At 41.1% G+C, this 23,743-nt stretch overlaps 1 protein-coding gene across 1 annotated transcript; it reads right to left on the bottom strand.

The window, feature by feature from the left end:
- Positions 1–2,310: 2,310 nt before the first annotated feature.
- Positions 2,311–22,352, bottom strand: ube2r2 (ubiquitin-conjugating enzyme E2R 2). The gene is made up of 6 exons (XM_061727826.1): positions 21,780–22,352; positions 20,471–20,657; positions 17,531–17,617; positions 12,463–12,560; positions 4,819–4,953; positions 2,311–4,714 (listed from the first exon to the last, which is right to left on the bottom strand). The coding sequence occupies exons 2-6, from the start codon at positions 20,645–20,647 to the stop codon at positions 4,429–4,431; spliced, it is 783 nt and encodes a 260-aa protein (XP_061583810.1). The 5' UTR covers positions 20,648–20,657; positions 21,780–22,352; the 3' UTR covers positions 2,311–4,428.
- Between the last annotated feature and the right edge of the window lie 1,391 nt (positions 22,353–23,743).

Here is a 23,743-nt window from a genome sequence, read left to right as displayed (position 1 = left end):
GTCAATTTTCCGGTGCGACAAAGTGAAGTCTTCAGGTGAATCTCACAGTGTCTACACACACCTCAAAAATTACACACTCACATAGTCTCATGCACACAAACACACACACGCACGCACACACACACAGGTTAAATGAACTAAACTATTTCATTCAGTTTTTGTAACAGTGTGCATGGAATAATATGTGAACATCTCAGACGGTGGTCCTTTGTAAAGAGTCACTTTGCAGGATTTTGCAGATTTCCGTACATAATTCAGATTGTTGTAATAGCTGGTGGTTTTCCCTCGAAATTCAAGTTCTTCCTAACTTTTCCCGTCTTGTAATCATCATCATCATCATCATCATCATCATCATCATCCCATACACTTAATGCAAAAAGTGGGTGATTTTGTATTAAACAGAACTTTTTTTTTTGTAAATCCACAAAACAACAATGTAGACTTGGATTTTTAAATATGTAACAGAAAGCCAAAACTTGACATTGAAGAAATTGTCATTTTGTACTTTGTTTTGTCATCTTGCACACACTTAGGTTTGAAAGTTATGCAAAAAAGTCATGTATGTCTTAAATATGAGCCTCGTGCCACCAGACAGGACCGTCAGGAGACGGAGAAAACCGGTCTGGTTCTCGGGGTCATGACCTCTGGAGAAAATACGGTCGGGGAAACTAACCAAGTAAAAGCGCAACCTGTTGCTTTCACATTTGATGCTGGTTGTCATACTCTGTTGCCATGGGTACTGCCATGCTTCATAAATCTTGATGCTAAAATAAGGCAGGAATATGTTGAAATGTTTTTACTAAAGTCATAAGCGCCGGTGTCTGCTCTGTTGTGAACTTCTGAAGTTTGGCACCTTCATAGTTAATTTCATCGTTGTGTCACTCACATTCTCCAATTGCTTATTTTTTTAACTAGATTGGGTTCCATTTTGTACTGAACCCTATTAAAATGATGGAAGAAATGACATTAAAGCAGAAATAAATATGCATTCTGAGTCAGTCACATCACAGACACGTGTTGTACTCCAGCAAATTTGAGGGATTATACCAGGGATATAAGATTAGGCTTTAAAAATCACGGGAAAATCAGCATTGTTCTCTGTTCTTCTGGGATAGTCCGGCAAATTCTAGTATCCAGGGAAGAAACTACTTCTTTGATGAAGACATTACTGTCACAAAGAGATGGCAGAATCCAGGTCTTCATTCCTTTTCTATTCAGCAACAAATCCCTTGCAGATATAATACAATTATATCAATATAACAATGTTAATTTGACACAAATTTAGCACCATGAATTTATTTATAAATTAATCTTGAGGTTTCTTACAATGTTCTATATAAATTTAAGCCCAGCTGGGTGAAATATTAGTAATTACTTCAGTTGGGGGACAAAAAAAAATAGAAGATAAAAAACAAAAGAAAAATATCATATTTAGCTTGAGGAGCCAAACTTCAAAAGTTAATAGTTAACGGAAAATTTGGAGTACAGCCTCAGGATTTCAAAATGTTGAGTTTTCAATTTCTTTTCCTCCTCAAAAAAATAAAAAAAAATCATGACATAAACTGAGATTTGAGTTGAGATGCCAGAAAGTGATTACACTGGATGGACAGATGTTATGACAGCAATCTTCCCATGAAATTCACCATTACAAAGCATATGTCACAAAATATTCAACTATTCCTTTAGGGGACACACAAGATCGGTACTTTTCATTCTTATACAGAGATGCATCTCTCTACATCATGAGGGATGAGTAACGATGAGGACCACATCAAGAAAAGTTCAGGATCTCAGCCGTTTAACCTCCTGCTGTTGTGCCACGATGTCAAACACCTTAAAAAGGTCTTGTCCAGGAGTGGATTTTCCTCCGTCCATCCTCAACAGATTTCAGTCTCTGTGAGCCTCCAAAGTGCTCCTTTGGCTTCACGTTCAAATCCAAATGGTGTCTTGTGAAGAGTCTCATCAAAGAGCAGTAAATCCACTACACGCATCCATCGCTTCGTAGTCTTTGAAATGAAAGCTTGTGCAGCGGTACTTGGGGTTTCCGTGGCATAAACTCCGTCCATCTGAATCACAGATTCGCCCAAAAGCTCTGTCATTGTTGAACAGGCCATTAGATTCATAAAAACAAAAGGGAAAAATGTGTTGTCTATGCGTTGCAGCACGAGTAATATTAGTCACATTGTGCTGTTCACTGTGTTCAAATGCTTATTCCTCAGAGGGTTGGGTTTCTTTCTCTCTATGTTCCTGTCACCACGTGGCTGATTCAGGCCACCTGAAACAGCTCCAGGTATCTTCTCAGGCTCATTTGAGCAAACTTTATGACAGAAGTCTGCACTGAATCCAGAGAAACGAAAAACAAGGAAACCGCTGCCAACATGGATGGTAAATGTAAATATGCATACACACACACACACACACACACACACACACACACACACACACACACACACGCACACGCACACGCACACACACACAAAAGAAAAGGCAATCAGTGCCATTTTCACTCAAATACAAGAGTGCATCTGTGTTAAATCGGATTTTGTCACCGTCAGTGAACTGACCGAATAAACGTAATGCTCAATTTTCACAATACTGGAGTCAGAAACGAGTTGTCACATCCATGGGAACGTGATGTGAGCACTGTCCCGAGGACCAACACCCTACATAAAAATGTTGATGTTATTTGTTTGGCTCTTGCTTACCAAGAAAAAAAAAAAACAACTTAAAAGCACCCTAATCTACACCAATAGCAATGATTTCATCATGTGAAATGTAGCAGTGGGATTGGAGAAGAAGAGCGCTCTAAGCACTCTTATAACCTTCAGTGGTTCGGAAAGTAAGAAAATGACGTGGAGGCGAGGAGCAGTTTGTGTTGTAAGATTTGTAACTGCTGTTGCTCTCTCAGTGAAAGTCTGAGACCCTGAGGTTTAAGAGGCAGAGACAGGGGCCACAAAACAAACAAAAAAAACAACATTTTCAGTCGTTCAGCCCAAACAAAACAATGCTGCCTCAGGGGAACCATGAGAAAGAACTGAAACGTACTCAACAGGGCGGAGAAATGAGAGCGTTCAAGCTGATCATCAAAGTCTATGGACAGCCATGAGGGACAGACGGTGAAATGACAAGCTTGCCAGCACACCGACTGGTAAATGAGCCAAAGTGCCCAGTTCAAGTCCATTAGCGAGACCATCCCAGAAAAATACAAGAAATAAGTATGTGAGGACAGAGCGTCAACCAAAAAACAGCAACAAGGAGAGACATAGCAGACGCACTCAGTAATCAGCATGGACCAACCAGGCTGGCCGGTGACAGTGGGCTTCAACAGACCACCACGAATACAACTTGTTTTCATCATTTATAAACATGAGAGCTACTTCTCTATTCAGAACATGGGCTGCAGGTCAAGGATGTGTCGCGTAGAACTGAAGCAAGCGCTGACATACTGAAGTATCGTCTCTAAATATTGGTTGTTTTTATTATTACTTGCTAAACCTGGACATTAAACCAAAAGACTTGGCCTTTCTAAAACATTTGGGAGCCAAAGATCTACAAGTTGCTGTTTGGAAAGAGTTCTGTAAAAAAATGATTGTTCTCGTTCCGACCCCCTGAATACCACTGCATAAAGTGCACAGAGATGTGCCTGCGTCCAAGATACAAAACCAACTAGTAGAACTAATGCAGCTACCAAATCATTTATTTAAATTGCACCTTGTTCTGCTTGTACGCTCGTACAAAATAAATATAGTTAACTTAACGTGTGCAAATCAACAATAAACTACTTAACTATGTGATGTATGAGGAGTAAGTTACATGAGAATGATGTAGTAAAACTTTAGTTATTTAAATATTCACGCCTGGGCTTATCATGCATTCTCCGGAGTCCGTGACGTGGATATAATAATATGTGCCGACCGTGTCATCACTTGTGGCTGAAGCATCGTGGATGAGGAGGGACCCTCAAATTCTTAAATGGAAACATCTTCAAAATGTGAACTACGACTTTAGACATGCCGTCAGGATGCTCTCCAGCAGGGTCGAAATAATTCAACCTCTCAAACTTTGAAAAACACTAATCAGAGTGCAAACTGTAATTAAGGCAAATGGTGGAAACATCAAATTCTGATTTTAAGTGAAAACAAACTTCTTGTTCAAAAGCATGGGAGAACCAGTGCTGGATCAAACATTTGTGTTAGTTTAATAAATGATGAAAAGTTTTTGGCAGTAGACTTTTGACCCCACTGTATGTGCAAACACACATACATACACACACACACGCACGCACACACACACACACACACACACACGCACGCACACACACATAAAGACATATCAGCACACGCAGACACGATTAAAAAAAAAGAAGAAAAAAAAAGAAGAAGAATTAGGGCGGTAGGAGTTGGGGGGAAGAAGTCATTCTCCAGATCATCATGAGTCTTCGTTGCCAGAGTCGTCCTGGTTGTCATAACGTCTGGTGGATGTCCCACCTTCCTCCACGGCACTGATGCCCCCGGCCTCACCTATGGACTCCATCTCGCTGTCATCTTCCTCTTCATCTTCTTCCTCCATGTCGTCATCATAGAGGTCGTCGTAGAGAAGGTCCGAACTGCTGTCCTGAGAAGGAACCCTGGTTTGGACACAGTACTCTGCCAACGTGGTTGGCACCTTGACGCCATCCCGCTCGGCCTCCGCTGCCGTTGAAATCACCTGCTTCCTGTTGGCAAGAGGAGAAATAAAGGTGAAGTTGGTGTTTTTTTTTTACAAGTTTAGAGATTGGTTGTGCTGATGACATGAAAAACAATGAGCCTGTGAACGGACCTGATTATCTCTGCATACTCCTTGTCCTTGCCTTTACTGTCCCTCCATTTGCGAAACATCACAGAGGCATCCACGTTAGCTGGAGAGAAGGTGTTGGGCTCATTGAGCAGGGAGATCACACTGAGCAGGATGGTCCTAAGGATGAAAAAAAAACACAACACACACATAAAGATATAAAAAAACATCTAAATATCAGATCTGGTTATCAGTTGAAACTTCACAGGCTTTGTTCTGGCACACTAAAAGGTACTACTTCACCTCTTACCCCATATAATAATGTCACCAGGATACCGAGGCCCTGTAAAGGCTCTTGGTAAATGCATTGAGGAGATTAATGACTGAATGTGCCACAACTTTCTCCAGTTAAACAAAAACAAAACTGAGGTAATTGGAGCCAAAGAGAAACCACCAACCAGGCCAGAAATCTGGATGGACTCCGACCTAAACCTGGAAAAATACATTAAGGCGATAACAAAGTCAGCCTACTATCACCTTAAGAATATATCAAGGTTAAACGATCTGATGTCTCAGCAGGAACTGGAAAAACTAGTCCATGCATTAATCTTTGGTAGGCTTGATTATTGTACCAGCATGTAACAGCATCTTTACAGTCCACCTTAAAAGTGACTTAGGCAGCTGCAGTTCGTTCAGAACTCTGCTGCTCCAGTCCTCTCTAAGACCAATGCAGTGGACCACATCAGTCCAGCTCTGAGGTCTCTACGCCGGCTGCCTGTCCATCCGGGGACAGGTTTTAAAGTTTTGATACTGGTCTATAAAGCTCTGAATGGTCCAGGACCAGAATATATCAGGGACCTCCTGACCCAGTATGAACCTTCCAGACCCCTCAAGTCATCTGGATTCGGTTTTTATCAGTTCCCAGAATCAGAACCAGACATGGAGAATCTGTGTTCAGCTTTTATGCTCCACATGTCTGGAACAAACTCCCAGAAAGCCTCAGATCAGCTGAAACACTCAGTTTATTTAAATCCAGGTTGAAGACTCACCTGTTCTCAGCTGCATTTGAGTAAACCTACACTGTTACTTTAAAACTTGTTTAGAAACTACTGATTTTAATCTATTTTTCTTTTTTGTTTAAATTTAAAAATCTTGCCTTTTATTTACATTTTAATGTCTTTGTAAAGCAATTTGAGTCACCTTGTATTGGAATTGTGCCATAGAAATAAACTTGCCTTGCGCATCAGTTACAACGTTCAGTTTCCTGGGATTTTAAACATGGACTCGGCACTATAACGGGGCAGATTGAGCCACTTGACTACACTCCACTGCCTTCCCCCCTCCTCCTTTCCTCTGTGTTGTTCTCATATATAAGGCACAACCCACATTCAGATAGTCTGCTATTGTAAAATGAACCCAAACCTTTATGTTTGAAAACAACCCTTTAAATTTGACTAGTGATGAATACAACTGTTTAGGTGTTTTCTTTCCCTCTTTCTTCCTTCCCAGGCTTCCCTCTCCCAGGCCACCTCCAGGTCCTCTGGGGTAATACTTGGACTATCGACGACCTCACCACCAGACCACAGCATGTGAGGCTTCATGACTGTGTGTCTGATATGGTGGTCTGCAGCGCAGGGGCCCCTCAGGGAACAGTTCTCCCCCCCTTTCTTTATCTCTCGACTTGTAGAGGAGAAATGCTATGTGCCTGAGGGGATCAACCTAGTCTACCGGGAGGTCATCAACGACTTTGTCACCTGGTGTGATGCTAACACGCTTCAACACCCCCCTCTCCAGTGAACATCCAGGGCTTGGACATTGAGTCTGTGGAGGATTACGACTACCTGGGTGTTCACTATCACGATAATTTCTGGCATTTATCCCGATAAGAAAAATACCAATACAAAGACGTCATCAACAGGAAGCAAGGAAGCAAGCAAGCAAGCAAGCAAGCAAGCAAGCAAGCAAGCAAGCAAGCAAGCAAGCAAGCAAGCAAGCAAGCAAGCAAGCAAGCAAGCAAGCAAGCAAGCAAGCAAGCAAGCAAGCAAGCAAGCAAGCAATCCCTCCCTCCCTCCCTCCCTCCCTCCCTCCCTCCCTCCCTCCCTCCCTCCCTCCCTCCCTCCCTCCCTCCCTCCCTCCCTCCCTCCCTCCCTCCCTTCCTTCCTTCCTTCCTTCCTTCCTTCCTTCCTTCCTTCCTTCCTTCCTTCCTTCCTTCCTTCCTTCCTTCCTTCCTTCCTTCCTTCCTTCCTTCCTTCCTTCCTTCCTTCCTTCCTTCCTTCCTTCCTTCCTTCCTTCCTTCCTTCCTTCCTTCCTTCCTTCCTTCCTTCCTTCCTTCCTTCCTTCCTTCCTTCCTTCCTTCCTTCCTTCCTTCCTTCCTTCCTTCCTTCCTTCCTTCCTTCCTTCCTTCCTTCCTTCCTTCCTTCCTTCCTTCCTTCCTTCCTTCCTTCCTTCCTTCCTTCCGCGAGATGACAAATTCTTACCGTGGGGAATTGTTTTGACGGTATATCATGAACGTTTTAATTGTTCTTTTGGTATGTCTGTGTTGTATGATGACTGTTTTCCCAGACTGCTAAAAGAGTTTCCCCTAGAGGAACAATAAAAATGACTGACTCTGAACGGTAAAATATCGCTCATTCCTAGTTCACAACAATAATATACTGGACTGGTCCACGGACACAAAGCTTTTATGGCACTGTAGAGGCATCTGCAGTGTTGTATGCTCTTGTCTGCTGCGGATGTGGCAACACCCACCGGGACAGAAAGTGACTGGACAAGCTGGTTATGAGGGCCATCTCTGTCCTGAACCAGCCTCAGGACCTCACTGGGGAGGTGGGTGAGAGGAGGATGTTGGCCAAACTGAAATCCATCACGGACAACATCTCTCACCCCTCCGTGACACTGAGCAGCTCTTTTAGCAGCAGGCTGCAGCACCCACAGTGTGAGACTGAGGCCTTCCAGAGGCCTTTCACCCCCTCTGCCATCAGACTATTCAATAATCATGTGCAATAAATTACATGTGCTATTCAGGTCGCTGCATGTGAGCTGTGTAATCCTGTCCTCACTGCAATAGTTTGTGTAACACTGTTCACTGGATGTCATTTCACCATATCTCTGCAATTATCGGTGTTCTATAGACAGCAAGTTTAGTTCCATCTATTCATGTATAACCTTGTGGAAAAAATATTTTTCCATACAGACTTCTGAGAACTGAAAATGCTCTAATCTTTCTTAGCTCTATGTTATTTATTTTATAGGTATTGTATTCCTATATACCCCTTTATATTTTTTGGATATTTTTATATTCAATTGGGGGTATATTGTTAATGTCCTGCTGTAACAAGTACATTTTCCCACTGTGGGATTAATAAAAGGACTATTCTGTTCTAGTCTACCCTACCAAGGCCTTCCCAAGCCGGCCAAGAGACATAATCTCTCCAGGATGTCCTTGGTCTCCCTCCGAGCTTCTGCCCAGTGAGACCAGCCTGAAAGACCTCCCAAGGGAGGCGTCGACCTCAACTGGCCCCCTTACTGTTTGGAGGAGCAGTGACTCTACTCTACCCCGCCTGAATGCTGAAGCTTCTCAATGCATTTCAAGCGTAGGGTCTGCAAGAAAACTCAGGCGCTTGTTTCTCCTTCACTGCCCAAAGTTTATGACCACAGGTGACGGTAAGGATGTACATTGAGTGTGTTTAGATGTCATTATTCAAAGACAAGGCTGGCAAGAATTTTCCCAAATATGGTAGATGTTTGCGACAAATGTGCAGGCTCACCTTGTAATCTTACGCATATGTTTTTCTCTTGTCCAGCCCTGACAAATTTTTGGCAAGTTTACTTCGACACCATGTCCAAGGTATTTTCAAAAACTATTGACGCTTCACCACACATTGGCATTTTTGGTCTTCCTGAGGAATACACCCAATATTCTACTAAGGAATTGGAAGTATTGGCTTTCACCTCCGTGATTGCTAAACGCCACCTCCTTCTTAACTGGAAATCCACAACAGACCCTTCCAGTACACAGTGGATTAACGAGGTTATGTCCCTTTTAAAAGTAGAAAGAATTAGATACTCAAGGAGGGGAAACTTGAACAAGTTCTATAATAAATGGCAACCGTTTATGGACTTTTTTGCGACAACGTAACCACCCCCCACACCCTTTTTATTTATTTATTTTTTTTTATTATTATTATTTATTTACTTATTTATTTATTTTTTTTACTTAGGTTTTCTTTTTCTTTTTTTTTTAAGATCTTTACTTTTTGTCTATCCTTATGTTTATATGCCCAGTTGATTATTTCATACAGATTATGTCTATTTTATTATATTGTTTATCTAGTCTTGTTTTGTATTATCTTTATTTGTTCTTAAAAAATATGTAAATTTTAATTCTCTGATACGTACAACCACGTTCATTGCTGTCACCAATGTGCCCTGGTGTATGTAAGTGCCTTTGTTACGTTTGCATCAATAAAAAAAATATGAAACAGAAGGATGTACATTGATCAGTAAACAAAGAGCCTCGCCTTTGACTCAGTTCTACCTTCACTACAACAGACCAGTCCCCATTACTGCAGATGCTGCACCATTTCACCTGGCTGTCTCCCACTCCATCCTTCCTTCACTCCTTATCAGGACAGACAGAGATACTTGAAGTGCTCTGCTCGAGGCAACACCTCACCCCAAACCCAGAGAGGGCCAAGCCTTCTCCAGGACAGAGGGTGTGTAGGTGATCCAGTGCTCCACAACCACGACAGAACCCACAACTATCAATCAGATTTTCTTCTCCAACACCCCTGCTTAGACCTCCATCTGCCCTTTTTAGAAGCAGACATCTATTCACTTATATGAACCAGCTAAATAAGACGCCAATGTTACTTTGTGGATATCTGATGACAAAATCATGTGCCCAGTTAGTGCAAACAATTATGAAAACGTTCAAATACGGGGATGGAGGCATCTTCATTCAGTCTGCCTAAATCAAAGTGGATGACTGATCCCACCAAGTGATCAGAGGCGTCATTTCCTGATATCTATAATTGTCTTTTTGACTCTCCAGATAATATATTTCTGACACTGTCAGAACATCAATGGAAAATGTACTTCTTTTCCATTAACACGGTGTCTCGAGTGGCCTTGATTGAAAGTAATTTGATAAGAAATGGGGACAGGGAGAGAGAGCAGGGCTACAGGCTGGGAGTCGAACTTGAGCTGGCTGCACAGCAACTGGAGCCTGCATGTATGGGGTCAACCCCCACCTAGTCAACCACGTGTGCTGGGAGTTTTCTTCTCTCATTGAACCTTCCAGGATTAATGGTGATATGTGTCAAAAACCTCTTTAATTTCACATGTTTAATTTGTATTTCTGTAACAATAAGATTAGGAGCATACTCTCCTAGTCTGATGATGTAAAACTAGTTCACGCATTTGTATCTTCAAGACTAGATTCCTGTATTATAAGTATCATTAGCAGGATGTCCAAGTAATTCTCTGAATATCCTCCAGCTGATCTGAAATGCAGCAGGGTGAATGCTGACAAGAGTCAACAAGAGAGACCACGTTGTTAGCCTCACTCCATTGGCTCCCCGTAAAACTTAGAATCCAATTCAAAACTCTGTTACGATCTGATAGCACCTCATGTGCATGTTTACTCGTAGTTCCTAGAGTATCCAAATGTAGATTTGGAGGACGGGTCTTCTGCTATCAGACACCGTTACTGTGGAACCAACTTCCAATCTGGGTTAAGGAGGCTGACAACACCTCCAACTTTAAAACCAAACTTAAAACGTTTCTGTTTAGTAAAGCTCTAGTTAGTGTAACTCGCATCGTAGATATGCTGCTATAGAGCTACGCTGCAGGGGGACACCAACATGATCCAATGAGCGGTGCCCATCACCCCTCCTTCTCTCCTTTCCTCCCTTCAGCTCGAACCGCAGCTATAAATTAAAAGTATCTCATGAACATAATTGCACTCCATTGTTCCTGTAGGTTGTTGTGCTGGTCTGCCCCCTCCTTTTCTTTTCTGTACATGTTTGCAGGCCAGAGCTTCAGGAGCTGCATGCTGCCCTGCAGTCTGATCCTCTGACCATCCCAGTGTTTCCAGCTGTCTGTATAGATGTCTGTTGGATATCTGCTGACATGCTGACCATCCCAGTGTCTGCTGTCTACATCTGCTTGTAGAGTAGTCTCTGATGTACACCAACTAAACATGTATCAGTAATACGTACACAAAACTCTTAGTTCTCCAGTTAACGGATAATAATATATCTAATATAAAATATATCTTATCTTTTGTACCTTTGTACTTTTTTCTCTTTAATATTTTTTTATATCTCCAATGCTCCTACCCAAGTGACAGTCCTGGGCATTGCTCCCTCTACCAACCCCGGGAGGGCCCTGCACTGAGCTCAGGTCTCCTCCTTAACCTGAGGAGTGAGCAGGCCGCTTCTTTTCACCAGACAGGGTGGGGCTTCTCTGGCCGGACGTAGCGCGTGGAAGGATCACGTTATTCCGGTCAGATCCTCCCCACCCCATCTGGCGCCCCGCTTGGCCAGAGGGGGCATGCATAGCCCAGGACTGTTGCATGTTTTTGTGAGGGTAGCTCACATTAGCTACCCAAGGGAACACGGGGAGAACATGCAAACTCCACACAGAAAGGCCCTTTCGCCAACCCCACCCAGGGTGTGGGTATCTTTTGTACCTTTGACAATATATCTGTGTCTCCTCTCTCTGTTCTTCATTCTCTCTTTCCTTTCTCCCTTTTCCTCCTCTACCCAGCTGACCTGCCGCAGGAGGGTCCTCCCTTATGATCCAGGTCCTGCTCAAGGTTTCCTCCCTCTTAAGGGGAGTTTTTCCTTGCCACTGTTTGTGTTAAGGTATTTCTGTTGCTAAGGAACTTTTTTTTCCTACCATTGTTTCTTTTCCTCGGGGGGGGGGGGGGGGGGGGGGGGTCATGCTCTGGAAACTACCTAAACACAACTTGTATTGTAATAGATGCTATATAAATACAATTGAATTGAACCATGAATTAAAAGAAGATCTAGAAATCTACAACAAACATCCACAAGGCCAGGACCATATACATTAAGCCGGTTGTTTCGGGCATTTCTGAGTTTCTGATTAGTCACTGTACACGATTTCAATGGGTAGCACTGGATTCAAAACTTTAGGACAACTCGAAAACATTTGATGAATTATGTGAGACATTAATTACTTTAGTAAGTTTTCTTAACTCAGTTCCTTAACTCAGTTCCAATTTGCACAACTTCAAGGGTAATGTAAATACACCTACTGCAAATTGGTTAAACTATATCAAATGAGAGCTGTATTAGGGAAGAAGAAAAACTCAATTCATACAATCATGTCTGCAGAGATTCTGATTCTTTTCAGCCTTTTAGAATATAAGTCTCAAAATTCACTTTCAGACTTTCAAAGCTTGTCTTTGGATTCCAAACTTTCAAACACAGACTTTCATTTTTTCAAAATATGGCACGGATTTAATTCCGTACATTTAAACACTGATGTGTAACATAGGTTTCTCTTTAATCCTAGTCTTTCTTGTATCGTTCTTTTCTCTAATCAGCTGTGGTTTGCTGCTCAGACTAATATTACGGTAAATAAAGCAATATACCTGTAGAAATACAGCACGGTACCTCAAGTTTCTGTAAAGCGAATGGCTTTGAGCCGAGAACCTACCTGACGTTCTGGGTGGGGTTCCACCTCTCAGACGGCAGCTCACCACTCTGTGGGTCATCGACAGGAGGATGCAAGATGGAGATACAGACATCTCCGTTCTGGAGGGAGACCAAATGACACATCCGTCATAAACGCATCATGGATTCTATATTTTAGTCTCAATTACTTATTAATGCCACAAAAACAGTGAGGAGGAAAAAAAATGCAACCATTATGATGTGGCTCAGATACAGGAGAGAGATACTGCTGCAAATAACGATATCAGTATTGGCAAGTAGTTTCCTCTTTGCACCAGAATCTTAATTCTTCTTTGCTGCTCCAAATACCAGTAAAGGAAGTTACACAACACTACCTTGAAACTTTCTGTTTTGAGTCCCCAGATGGAGAAGCAGTTGCATGCGAGTCGCTGAATAAAGATAAACCTAGCTATCGAGGATTATTGTAATGTTGGCAATATGTGTTTTATTACGATGGAAAATAGAAAACAAGTAGAAACAAGTTCATTGTACAAAACCATGGTTTACAGAGGTGCCACGAATGTTGCTAAAAATAACACAAGCAAACCTTAAGCATTGAGGGGTTTATCCCATAAAAAAAGAAAAAAAGATGGATGTATCGCAGCAGCAAAATCTGGGGTTTTATTTTCAGAAATGTGAGAAATTGACTAAAGAAAGCCATAAACCAAGAGGAATGCTGGGTAAAACTGTAGGATTCACTGTCCTAGTTGACCAGCCCTGCAGGCTGTTGCTTCTGCTGCATAATTGAACGTCTGGAGCCGCGGTGCAGTTCCACAGGTCGGAAATACATCCCTGAAACTGGTCCTTCCAAACACCATGAGACTGACTGATCCTGTTAGACGTCAGCTAAAAGACGAGCACAGAATAAGCTTCATGAAGAACGTCTGGAACCCCTTAAAGCTATTGTCAAAATATAAATGCCTTTTTATTTTACATATTTGTGGCTGCATTTTATTTTAAATTCCTCAATGTGTTTATCCAATGTTAATTAGAAAAAAAAAAGTTATATTTAAAGATGACAGTATTCAGTGAAGCATTTTATCAGAATATGAAAAGACATGGACGTTCTAAATACTCTCTTAAAAGCTGTCACGTACAAATAACCATCATAATGTATGAGCAAGTCGTGAAGCAAAGTCTGCAAATGTGCAGACTCCCAGAAACAGCCCATAATTATGTTAAAATGTCCACATCAGAACTCCCAGGAGCAAAGTCCATAAGCCTGCCAGTGTGCCGTTTGGGACTGGGCCTGGCACTGCATTACTAGCGGGGCTGCAGAGGGGAGGAGCAGCTCCCCCCTTCACGTGTTCCTCAAGAGCAAAAAAAAACAAGGATCAACACAAAAACGGTCTCCTTCAGGTCCTCAGTCCCAGACAACAAAGATGAAACAGGTAATGGAGGGAAACAAATGCGAGTTGCAGCCACCACAAATCAAGATGACCAGTGACACCGATATTCATGTGCTCAACCCTTCCCTGCGTGTTTACACCTGATACAGGTGAGGTTTAACAGGAGTCAGGGCTTCCTTAACACGAGGAGACATGCTAGACACTCATTTTGCCAATATTTGTTCTCACTTAGTCCCATGCAGGGCCGGTATTCAAGGAACAACAGAAATACGTATTTGTAGTGCATGAGGCCCACGTATTCAGTTGTAATACAGCAGAAACACCTACGAGTCCATGCACACTACTACAATGATACTGGCTTTATTCAGAGCCACGTTAGCTGCAATAACAGCAGCCACTCTCCCTGGAATCCACAAAAACATTTAAAAAGTATAAGGTAATATAAACTTGTGCAAAGTAAATTAACACATTTATATCATAATCCTTCACATACGTTAATTTAATGTAGTGATACCAAAAATATTGACCTTTTCTTGTGAAACGGGCCTTGCTGGGTGCCTCAGCAACGATATTACATTAGTCCCTGGTATTTTCTTAACAATATGATTCCTACCAGCCCACTGTGTACTGCAGCTACATTGGTCTCCTAAATAATTTAGTTGTAAATGTAGAGATGTCAGACATTGACTATAATAAACATTCCTAAAACAAAATTCCTAAGGTCACATGCAAACATCAACTCAACCCAAAGCTCGCGCACTCTCAGTACTCTCGTGGCTTTTTTCTGAGCTATTTGGAGTTTGGACAGCTCTTTTTTCAGCCACATCTGATGAGACTGGTCATGAATAATATTATCAGTACATTTTCTTTCCACATTAACTGTCCATCTAGTGTAATTCCCAGCATTTACCACTTGAACCTGTTTTATGTGTCAACCTTTGAGTAATAAACAGAACTGTTACTGGTAAACCTGGAACTAAACACAATACTAATTCAATAGTTATATAATCTGCATGGAGTAGTGCTACAGTTATTCAGATAGGACAGCTTCCCTGAGGCACTCCACATTGTAAATATTTAAGAGAGGGAAAACTATTATTAAAAAAGAAAAAAAAAGAAAACGTAGCCTGGTGGACAAATAACAATTCATCCAACTAATTGCATTTGGAATAATTCTACACAAACTTGTCTTTTTTTTTTTAAAACTGATGATCTATGATATCAAAAGCTACTCACACCGTCAACCTCTTATCCATACAAGTCCATGTGTCATCTCTGTTAAAGCTTTACATGTCGAGCCAGTCGCTCTTTGAGCAGCCTGAATATGACCACATAGATCTGAGGTTCAACAATTCAATATCAGTTCAACCTCCTCCCCTATAACTTACTTAACACTAGAAGAATACCGATGGTTCTGCAGCTGACAGCATTAAATCTCTTTTGCAGTCTTTTGCAGCTTTCCAAGATTCAGGGAAAAATCCATCTTTCAAACTAAAATGATAAATATGACATTGTGGTGGAAGGATTACAGTACTTGGCTGTACTTTGGTTTGTTACCATCCATCTTTCTGTCTTGAATTCTGGTATATTAACATCTTTTTTTGCTCCCCTCATTTAGCTTAGCCACCTCTTGGCACATTCAACAACACCTTTGCAACTTTTCAGTTGTCCTAAAACGCTTTACAGTTTGTTTGTTTTTTCATTTCAACTCACCTCTTATGCACAGACTTATGCTCTGCATCAATCCATACTATTATTTGATCTCACTGTGAATTTCCTTGTCGATAATCATCCGCAGACAGAAATAGTTTAGTTAAACACCTTAAAAACACCTGACTCCAATCAATATTCTCAATATCTCCAACAAAGTTGGTGACACAACATTTTTAGAAATTATCTCTTGTGAAATCTTTTAAGCCCAGTTTTAAGAACTTGAGCTTTCCTTTCAATAGCTACCAAATAATGATCATTAAACCCTACGGGTGCAGATGCAGCTTTGAGTAACTCTGTTATTAGTATAAATATGATAAATACAAGTGTCAGCTGATTGTCCTGCAGTCACAGTGAATTCTTCTCTTTAGATGAGAACAGGACTGTTTTGACTTTGTCCTCAAAGTATAAGAATCAGAAAGCCAATCAACATTTCAGAAAACGTTTTGTCCAAATGTTATACATTTTCACTTGGATGTCTATAAAGACAAGCAACTACAAGCGGTTTGCAGAACCAAAGATGAACCTCCAACCAAAGAACATCATTATTTGGAACCATCAGAACTTAGTATCTAACTTTCGAGGGAATAGGACTCTAATTATACAAATTACTAAAACCAAACAAATTATTATCATTCCCAAATAATCCATAGCCTTCTGCATCATTTCCTATGTCTTCTATCAACTGAACTAAATGTGTTTCTGAAACAACAAATATGTTAGTATTTTCTCTTTAAATTAAACTTACTACTTCAAACATTTGATTTCTTAAACTTCTACTATTAGTAGGAGTCCCTCTCAACCCTTTTATTGCCAAGTGCAACACCACATCATCAGAATTCCTATACAGTAATTCCAGAAGATCAACACTTAAAAACACTTAGACGGTCCTTCCTCTCACTTTTACGTTCATCATATTTAATAATATTAGCCTCCCTCACTGCAGGAAGTAATTCAACTCTTTTCTTACCAACTCTTTCAAAAAGGTCCTCAGTAATGGAGGTGTTGAATCTCGCCTCTTCCAGGATTAGATGTTTGTCATTAGAAATGCTTGATAACCACTGATCTGATGGTCTTCTATCACAGTCCATTTCCTGACCTTTTTCCAGACACATCAACCTTCATGTGCTTCTTTCAATTGTTGGTGCTGCTGGATTCGCACTCAGGGAACCTGCTATTAACGGGTTTGTCAGCTACAATGTGTTTAGGTGGATTTTCATATAAAGAAGTTGCTTGTGGGAACTGCAGCAGTTTGTAGCTCTAGTCTACAAACACTTCTCTTTTCAAGATCAATAAGTCAAATAAGCTGCAACTGTTCATGTCCACCAGCTCTTAAAAATACATACTTTTTTTACAGCCTTACAGTTGTTAGACCTCCTGATGTTGGACTGTTTCCATGGGCCTGCATTAGATATCGTGAGTAGCTTTTGAACCTTTGTTGATGTTTAATTTAACCTAATAATTTTTTCTAGTTGTCCTGTTGTGACTCTTGGCTATTATTAAATTGCTAATGTAAACAGATTTAAAACACTCATCGAGGCTATTGAGAGACCCTTTCATGTCATGTCAGTCCGTGCTGCTTAGAGTGACCCTTAAAGTGTGAGTTAAAGTGAAGTACATTGTTGAGATGATGTTCGCTCCTTTTCACTGACAATACGATTCAATTTAGTGATTAATCATTATTTTTTGAGAGATGGGAATTCCTTGTTTTTTGCATTTCCTTTTTTAAATATAAAACAACTGATTCCACGCAGGCTGTCCTGACTCTGTAGGGTTAGTGTTTACACGGTAGAGAACTCCTGAACGTTTAAATGCAGATCAGCTAAACCTCTCCTTTTTCTTACTCAAGATCAACTTGAAGTTTGGCTCTGTGTTGAACCTGAAAGGTGCTGGTTTAGGTAGCACTGTGTTTAACCAGAGCCAAGGTAGCCACATGTTAACTGACAGTGTAAATGGCCCAACATCCTGTGCCATGAAAACAAACCACTTTACCTCATAAATGTTTGGGTGCCACATCTTGGTGAGGAAGCGAAAGGTAGGTGGGGAGTATGGGTAATCGACTGGGAACTTGATGTGAGCCTGGAAGAACAAACAGAAGGTGGCATTCAACACATTTTAAAGACAATTTTGGTCCTGTGAGCTTTTGTTGGGATCTTAAAGATTTTGATGTTTAATGTGAAAAACACTCTTAATCTTCACGCTGAGGAATAAATGATGTTCTAGCCATATAAAACAACTAGTTTAAAATAGAATCAAACATCAACTTCTCACAGCTGTCTCAAAGCAGTGCACGTTGTTATGGACTTCATTTTAGATTTAGAAACACCTTCAAAGTATTACAGTAATAATAATTTAAAACTCCAGTAGCTAACTCTACTGGATTGGATTCACTTCTCAAATCAAACTTTGTTTTGCCAAAAAAAAAAATCAGCTGTCTTACAAAGATGATCCTGAACATATTTAAAGACAGCAACGACAAAGTTGCTCCGATACCAGAACATGTATCAGAACAAGTATCGAACGTCGATACTAATGAAATTAAAGTTATCTGCATCCATGAGTATTTATGTCTCTGCAAGATTTGATACCAGGTAATGTTTATGAACAGAATATCAATTCTTCTTTGTTGCTCTTAAAGCCAGCACAGGAAGTTTAGCAACACCGTCTTGCTACTTCCCATTTTGAGTTGCCAGTAATGGCCTATGAATTATCTGATAGACCTATCTAGCATTAGCAGATAGGTCTATCTGTCCATTGTTCTGGCAATGCAGCTTTATTTTAGGCTGGAAAACTGCAACATGCTCATTATGCAATGTAAGATTTCCAGAGGTGGCCCCAGTGTTTCAAAAAATAACACAAGAAACACTTTACTAAGCATTTAAAGACCTATCAGGTAAAGAAATACGTGTTTATCAAGCCAAAGGCAGAGACAGTTAAACCATTGCAGCAAACTATGATACCCCAAAGAAACTCAGAAATAAAAGCAATAAATGACAAAACTGTAATATTCACAGTCCTAGATGACCAACTCCTGTTGGTTGTTGAAACTGTTGAATTTGACTGCATTATTGAACATCTGGAGCTGCTGTACAGTTCTCCAGGTCAGAAATACATCTCTGAATCTGCTCTCCCCAAACACTGAGACTGACTGATCATATTTCATGTCGGCTAAAATAAGAGCAGGCAATCAGTTTCACGACGGACATTTGGACTTCCAGCGTGATCAAATGTCAAAATGTAAAGGCCTATTTATTTTATACGTTTATGGCTGCACCTAAAGTTTAATTTGTGGATTTGTTCATTTAATAGGTATCGTTACACTGATGTTTAAAAGTATGTTTTAATTTATCGTTACTCACAACACTTAAAAATAACACTGGTACCGGATCAGCCCTCGGTATCGGCCGCTACCCCAGGCCCAGGTATCAGAAAGATTAAAAGTGGTATTAGAGCATCTCAACAGTCAGCCCTATAGTTACAACGTGAAGCAGCTGATGCCATGTGGCCATGAATTATGTGTCAATTTTAAAGACGCCATACTTTAGGAAACATTATATTAGGCGGTTAAGGTCCTGTGGGTTGACTGCCGACCTGAGCAGGGTAAAAGCTTCCGCAGACCTTTGTGAGTCTGAACAGGAAGACTGATCTGTGGTTTCTTTTCAAAGTATTGCACAATTATCTATTCAAAAAGGGCTGCAGGCTTGTTCTGTTTGTGTTACTCCACCCAAGTACCCAGTAAGCCCCCTTCAAATCAGATAGGACTATCGTGAGCCCACAGCTAGTCATCATACTGCTACACGCACGGTTCATTAACCCTTGCAAGGCGCTGTGGGATAGGCAAGCCCTCTGAGGAAGCGAGTGCCTGCGCCCGGGCTTGACCCAAGCCTTAGTGCCTAGCAAGGGTTAAAAACAAAGTTCATGATACACCAGGAGAAGTTTTAAGAACAAATATAAATCTTTCACATGTTCAAAAGTAGGAAAACGGATAAATTCCCACCATTTGCTGCAATGACAACCTTAAGTTGTCAAACCCAGTGGGTTTGTTGCAAATGCTTGGAAAAGCAGCAGTGTTTAGGTGATTTTTGTGACTTTCCAGTTTTGGTTTCACAAGCAGCGTGTCTGTGGTCAGCGTCCTGATGCAGAACTAACATCCATCCGATAAATGTTTTGTAAGCAATCACAATAAATGTTCCAAATAATGCCGGCAGCGGCCATCGCTGACATCACCAATGAAGATAAGCCGGTGAATTCCAGAGGGATCTATATCATACATGACACCTACACTTCTATGTTTCACAGAAGTTAAGTCGTTTGGCTCATCGCCATGTCCTGGATTTTTCCTTGTATAATAATCACTCATATTTCCTGGAAAGACATAGTGTCATCTGCGTGGTCACAACCTCTAAGCAGAGGCTTGCTGTCCAGTAATTTCTTTCATGTAAGGAATAACATTAGAGAGGTAGATGAGTCAAATCATGCCCTTCTCTCCTACTCTCTCTGTGCCGAGGTGCCATTTATAGTGGTCGTGTGTCTAAAAATAGCTATCACAGGCACAACCGCCATACAGTGAGAAGGGTCAAGGCTGAGAATAGAAGGACAGGGGAGCAAGACTGAAAATTAGTAGAATATAGAAGAACCTGCCAAAAACTTTCTGCAAATAGAAGAAACCTGTAGAAGTCGGGACAATTGCAAACTGCAGTATTATATTACTATTCGATTGTTGGTCTGCACTAAAAACATCAGCCACTTCAAGTACAACATTATGCTGACTGCACCAAGTCCCTGCTTTTTATCAATACATAAATACACACATATACTATATGGACAATATATCGTGATGAATATGTCCTACTAGACTAAGTTTGTCTCATTAAGTAAGAATCATACCCCACATTTAATTTCCTACACACAAACAAGAAGGGTTTGTCCCACCTTAAAGTAGCCTCCCTCATACAGGGTATTTGGGGGCCCGAAGATAGCAACTTCCCAGTTGTAGAGGTCAGACTCCTCCACCAGGGTGATGCGGAAACCTTCCACCGGCTGCTCCTGCAGAGACTTCAGCTCCATCATCAGGGCCTTCTGGGAACTGGGGGTTGCCTGGTGGGCCATGTTCACTCCACTTGTAACCCAAGTGGCCACAAATCAGGGAAAGTGCAGAGAGGCCAGACATGTCATGAGCTTTGTGACATTGTACTTGGGTTTCATTAGAAATTATTTTTACATGTACTGATCACAATCTGATTGTACAGCAAGCATGAATACTGCCTTAGCTTTGACTGGTGGTGGTGGTGTGGGGGGGAGGGCAGTACTCGAGTTGTAAAAACAAAAAAAAGTCGGGTGGGATGGTGGATTTTATCATATGGGGACAGATAATTTGTGCTGATTATAAATAATATAATATATTACAAATAATAGCACTGACCAAAACACCTGCAGAAATACTGCAGGAATGACATAGCAGCAGTTAAATGCAGCCTTCTGTAAGCTTTAAATATCCACTGGGCTTACATCAAATACATCAAAACACAACAATAAAAAACAGTTTTCTGAACTTATCAATATAACTCTGTCCTTCACAGGATAAGTAAAATGGATCACTGCAAAAACTCAAAATCTTAACAAGAATATTTGTCTTAATTGTAGTTAAAATGTCTAATTTTTGTAAAAAAAATTACACTTAAAACAAGACTCATCACTGGGAAAAACAAAAATTTTCACCTGTTTCAAGTAGATTTTCACTTAAAATAAGTAGAAAAATCTGCCAGTGGAACAAGATTTTTTTGCTTGTAATGAGAAGATAAATCTTGTCCCACTGGCAGATTTTTCTACTTATTTCAAGTGAAAATGTACTTGAAACAGGTGAAAATTGTCAAATAAGTTATTTTTCTGGTGATGACTCTAAATGTTGAAATAGCAGTAAAACCACATTCATTGATGAAATGACATAAGGGATGGAAAGGGGGGATTGCAGTTTTACAGGGGGGATGATTTGGACCGTTTTTATTTCAGGGGGGATGCCATCCCCCCTCATCCCCCCTCAACTTGAGTACTGGGGGAGGGGGGGTCAGAAAAGCTAAAATACAAATCAAATCCAACCAAAGTAGACGGCAGCCCCGCTGGTGAAATGAACACCAGTCAAACCCAGACAGAAACATGCTGACTGGCCTGCAGAGCTCGCTCTAGTTCGGAGGGCCCTAGACGTGCAGCAACAAAGTTAATGGTAATAATAAAAAGTGTTTACCTCCGTGTCCTCGCCCTGTAATGTGTATTGGTGTGGTTACAGATGAGATGTGGAGGGTGAACTCACTGGCTGGCCATGCCCAGCTCGGTGTGTCTTTCCCAGCCCCAGCACCAGTGATCCCCGGCTAAAGCCTCTCCTCGTGTCTGTCTCCAGCTCTTTGTGTGCCGGTGTTGACAGCTGTTCTGGAGCAGGTATAATGGTATAATTCACGGTCCCCGGCGGGTCATGGTGGGGACTGTGGCCATCCCTGCCCTGGCTGGCAGCTGTCGGCTCGGTGAGGACGGTAGGGTCCCCGCTTGTGAGTGTTTGTTTATCTGCTCTCGGCCAGTCTCAACTTCTCCACACGTCAGCTAAAGCCCTACCAGCAACTCGGTCCGGGCGGAGCGGGGTCGGAGCCCGCGGCCGCGGCCGCAGCACGGCAGCGCTGGGGGGGGTCGAGGGGGTCGAGCCGGTGGTCCGGGAATGAGCCGAGAGTGGGAGCTTTACATTCACCAATAACAGTGGATTTAATCGATTTTTATTTTCCTTCCATCGATGCTTCCGGCTATCATTGCGCGTGTCTGCAGAACGTAAAGCACGTAACGGCTCTGAGCGTGACGTGCGCGCTCCCGACACCGAAAAAGTACCAGCCAACCTTCTGAAGGCTAATCCAAATTCTTACGCAAAAAAAACTCTTTTTTTACTTTTCATTGTGAATTAAAACATTAATTACTACTAATTCAAAAGCAATCAAAACCATAAATGTATGGCTTTGGCTTTCTTATAAATGTTGTGCTTTTTGTTTAGTTTTTTATTTGAGTTATACTCTTTATATGTTATAGTTCAACGTGAAATTGCATAATTTGAAGTTTTGTTATCATTGTACTGTTTGCAAATGTTAAATTAAAAAAAAAAAAAAAAACTTCTGAAGGCTGATTTATGGTTCCGCGTTACACCAACGCACAGCCTACGGCGTAGGGTCACGCGGCGACGCGCAACGTATGGTGAGCGTCGCCGCGTACCCTACGCCGTGGGCTTCGCCGTCGATTTGACGCAGAACCATAATTCAGGCTTTATCTCGCCGGCATGTTTGTAAACAGAATAATATGAGATTCTAAGTTCAAATAAAACATATCTATAAATAACTCGGAGAGGGTTGGAATTGGAAAAAAAAAAGTGTCATGAAAACACATATTTAAGGAGCACTTCTCACAAAAAAACAAGAAAAATAAGAAAAACATCAAAATAGCTTTTACAAAATTAAAAATAAAATAAAAATGATAACAAGGAAACGAATACACTGCTCAAAGAAAACATTACAAAAAAGTGTCCAATATACAAATAACATCTAGACCGAAAAAGGTGTAGGCTGAAGCAAAGCTTATTCATTGCCTACCCTCAAAAGGATTATTTAAAGTAATGAAATAAAAGCAAGTAGTAAGACATAAGACTGCCAGTAAAACAAATTGCCTCCATGGGGATAACAAAGATTCCTCGAAAATTAAGAAAGAAAGAAAAAAAAGGTGCAGTCTACTTGTTTCCTTCGTCCTAGAATAATCAAATCAAATCACCAATTAAATGAATACCCAAATCAACATAGTAAGCATCACCACTCATTACTTTGGTATTGAGAAATCATCATTCTTTTCAATGTTTTTTTAAATAAGGTTAAGGTTCTATTTGATTTCAAATTCCTCTCCAATTTATTCCATACATCCACCGCTGTCACTGTAGCATCTCAGTTTGGTGTTGATTCTGATTTTTGATTTCCTGTATATGCTCTCCCTGAGGTTGTAATGGCTTTGTCTTAAATTAAAACTGTTTTGGATACAGTCTGGCAGCTTTCTTACATATAAAATAAAATAAATTATATTCTAGCACTGGCGTGGCAGCACCTGTGTCCAACTGGACTCTCAGCAGTCTGGCCAGTACTTATCCAGCTGGAGCCTCCTGTGTTATTGTGTGCTTGTGTTGTTCTCTAAGAT

This window comes from Cololabis saira, chromosome 8 (genome assembly GCF_033807715.1).
Source record: "Cololabis saira isolate AMF1-May2022 chromosome 8, fColSai1.1, whole genome shotgun sequence".
Lineage (NCBI taxonomy): Eukaryota > Metazoa > Chordata > Actinopteri > Beloniformes > Belonidae > Cololabis > Cololabis saira.
The sequence above is the reverse complement of the archived record's forward strand: the minus strand, read 5'-3'. Positions and strand labels throughout refer to the sequence as shown.